Source organism: Loa loa (genome assembly GCF_000183805.2).
Source record: "Loa loa unplaced genomic scaffold supercont3.337, whole genome shotgun sequence".
Taxonomy (NCBI): domain Eukaryota; kingdom Metazoa; phylum Nematoda; class Chromadorea; order Rhabditida; family Onchocercidae; genus Loa; species Loa loa.
In genome coordinates, this window is record NW_018108517.1 from 42,088 (window position 1) to 45,071 (window position 2,984).

Consider the following 2,984-nt stretch of genomic DNA (forward strand, 5'->3'; position numbering starts at 1 on the left):
AGAGAGAGAGAGAGAAAGGTAATGGTAATAGTTGTTATTACAAAAAAGGAATGCGAACCGATAACTTCCTGTCCTCTTTTTCTTAATTCCTTTTTTTTTTTTTTCACGAAGAAATTAGTAAAGATGTTATGTGAGATTTCTCTTCGGAAAATTAAAGATCGATTAGAATTGAAATTTATTATTAAAATTCAACTGTTCCACTATCCAAGAATGATTCATCCCGCGATTATTTACTTCCAAGAAATTCTAATCTCGAGAAGTAATCAATAGATGCTCTTTGAATACAAACGATAAAATTTCTCGATAGATATTGATAGAGTAAAAGTTAAGAGAAGAAAAAAATCGTACCATTGTTAAAGTTAACCAGTAATAATGCGATAAACATTTAATCATCCAGCATCGAAAGTTCACAGTTGACCCCTATTTGACCCTAATACTACAATAAATACAACACGATACCTCGCTTGTCATTTGTCTTCATCTAGTATGTCTCCAAATGGAATCCATTTTAGAAATCGATATGAATCTGTTAGATTATTAGTGTAAAAAGATTGAATTCTTTCCGGTTCAATTTACTCTTCATATTTCTCGAAAACTTCCAGGATGTCACAAGAAAATATTTAAATCATATGATCATATCGTAACATTTATGTCTTTCCTCAATGACAAATAATGCGACATTTGCGCTCTTCATAGGATAATATGTAATAATAGTTTCTTAGCATAATGTAAATTAAATTCATGTCGCATTTAAATCATATGTTCATAAAACTACGGGGAAAACTACGCCCAAATGGTCAAAGATTAGAAAAGGTATTTTAAACTTGATAAATGAAGGTAGAGAAACTCTGAGTCATTCATATACATAGTTAAGGTTACAATAATCTTAACTAAGTGTATGAATAATTCGGAGTTGACACTTCAACGCCTCAAACAAGACGAAATAAAGGAGGAACCAATTCAAGTAACTTATTATCCATCAGTTAATTTCCCCTCAACTACCACTGTCTACATTCAGTGGTAAACGAAAATTGTGGAGAAGATTCTGGAGTGGCTTCCCAGCAGCAGTTCACTTACAAAACATACCAGATATTCACAAATTAAATTGCTTAATGGCATGTCTTAAAGGAGACGCTTTGCTAGCCATAGAGGGCTATGACATAAACCTAGGAAATTAGGATATCATACGAATGGTCCTTATTGAGAAGTTTAGACAATCGCGCATCATCAAAAAATTACTCTACAATGAGTTACATTCCATTAAGAAGAATGGGAAGTAACAATTGAAGCCATCGAAAGAATACTTAGACAACTTGAAGCAATGGGCGAAAATCTTGAACAATCCAGTGTCGAAAACATCATTGAAAATAAACTGCCCGGCTGAATTCTGGACAGAGTGGATCAACAAAATGAGGAACAAGAAATATGGTCAGTTGTTAAGTGAAGACAATTCTTAGCGAAACTGATTCAAAGAAGCGAAGAAGTTACAAGAAGCCAATATCTCGATATTAAGAGCGAGGGTTAACTAAAGATAAAATTAACCCATTAATTCGCGATATTTTCCAGGAAAAACTTTGGCTCTACAGTGACTCTGTAAACACATACAAACGAAGAAGGTTAATAAAATTCAAGGACATTGTATTTCTTGCTCCTTCGTAATGTCAAGATATTGGCTTCTTGTAATTTCTTCGTTTCCTTAAATCAGTTTCGCTAAGAATTGTCTTCACTTAGCGACTGACCATATTTCTTGTTTCTCCTTTTGTTGATCCACCTTGTTCAGAATCCAGGCGAGCAATTTATTTTCAATGATGATTTCATTACTGGATTGTTCAAGATTTTCGCCCATTGCTTCAAGTTGTCTAAGTATTCTTTCGATGGCTTCGATTATTACTTTCCATTCACGATCATTCTTCGTGATGGAATGTAACTCATTGTCGAGTAATTTTTTTGATGATGTGCGATTGTCCAAACTTTTCAATAAGGACTTTTCGTATGACATCATAGTTTTCTGAGATTATGTCATAACACTTTATGGCTAGCAAAGCGTCTCCTTTGAGACATGCCAGTAAATAATTTAATTTGTGGATATCTGTCATACCATTTAACATCCCTGATAAGTGAAATTGCGAAATAATCTTAAACCGTTACATCAATCAAGGTTAATGTACCAAGGACTCGTTTAATAGAGGAAGGAGGACATTTATCTGCCAAACCAATTTTTCTTATAAACTTAATAAACTTCCATCTCATGTCCCTAATTCCTCCATTCGGGAGTGTCGCTAATTTCGAATATCCCGAAGCTCCAAATAAAAGAAAGTAATAAACTAATGTATAAATTAATCGTACAAATTATAAATAAATATTAACAATGCTATGAATCATTTAACTAATTTCACATTCCTCAAATTCATTGTTTCATGCATTTTCCTTTGTTCATATCCTTTCATGTCAACAAAATCATTTCATATGCTAAATTTCTTTGTTTAAAACCAAACTTATTTTAATCAAATTTTTACAGCTTTTGTCCAAAGTAACATCTGTTGGAATGTTTGTTATAAACCATTCCCATCAATATATATCCTTTGTATTAATTAAAATTGTATATATACTTAAGATTATTACTAAAATGACATTCATTGTTTTTCTTTTTAAATACTCAACCAAGGACGATACCGTACACTACGTCCTCGACAATATTTTTATCACTAACTTTGCATCCTTACAATCTACTATCCTCCACGAATTAATAATTTCGTGCTGAATCAAACGAACAATACCTTCCTAGAATATTCTTCCGTGCTTATGAACAAACCCGGGAAACAAGAAAGTTTCAATTTTTCCTGCACACTTTAGCATTTTGTTTTGTTGAAGCTATTTTTGGGCGCATTTTAACATTTAATTGGGAATACTTTTGGCGCATTTTAGCATGCTTTTTAGAGTACCACCATCTAGCGCATTTTAGCATGCTTTTTAGAGTACCACCA

At 32.7% G+C, this 2,984-nt stretch overlaps 1 protein-coding gene across 1 annotated transcript; it reads right to left on the bottom strand.

Annotated features, from left to right (window-relative positions):
• Positions 1 to 1,723: 1,723 nt before the first annotated feature.
• LOAG_18504 (hypothetical protein) lies at positions 1,724 to 2,002 on the bottom strand (the record flags this gene model as incomplete). The annotated part of the gene is made up of 1 exon (XM_020451164.1): positions 1,724 to 2,002. The coding sequence occupies one exon, from the start codon at positions 2,000 to 2,002 to the stop codon at positions 1,724 to 1,726; it is 279 nt and encodes a 92-aa protein (XP_020305075.1).
• Between the last annotated feature and the right edge of the window lie 982 nt (positions 2,003 to 2,984).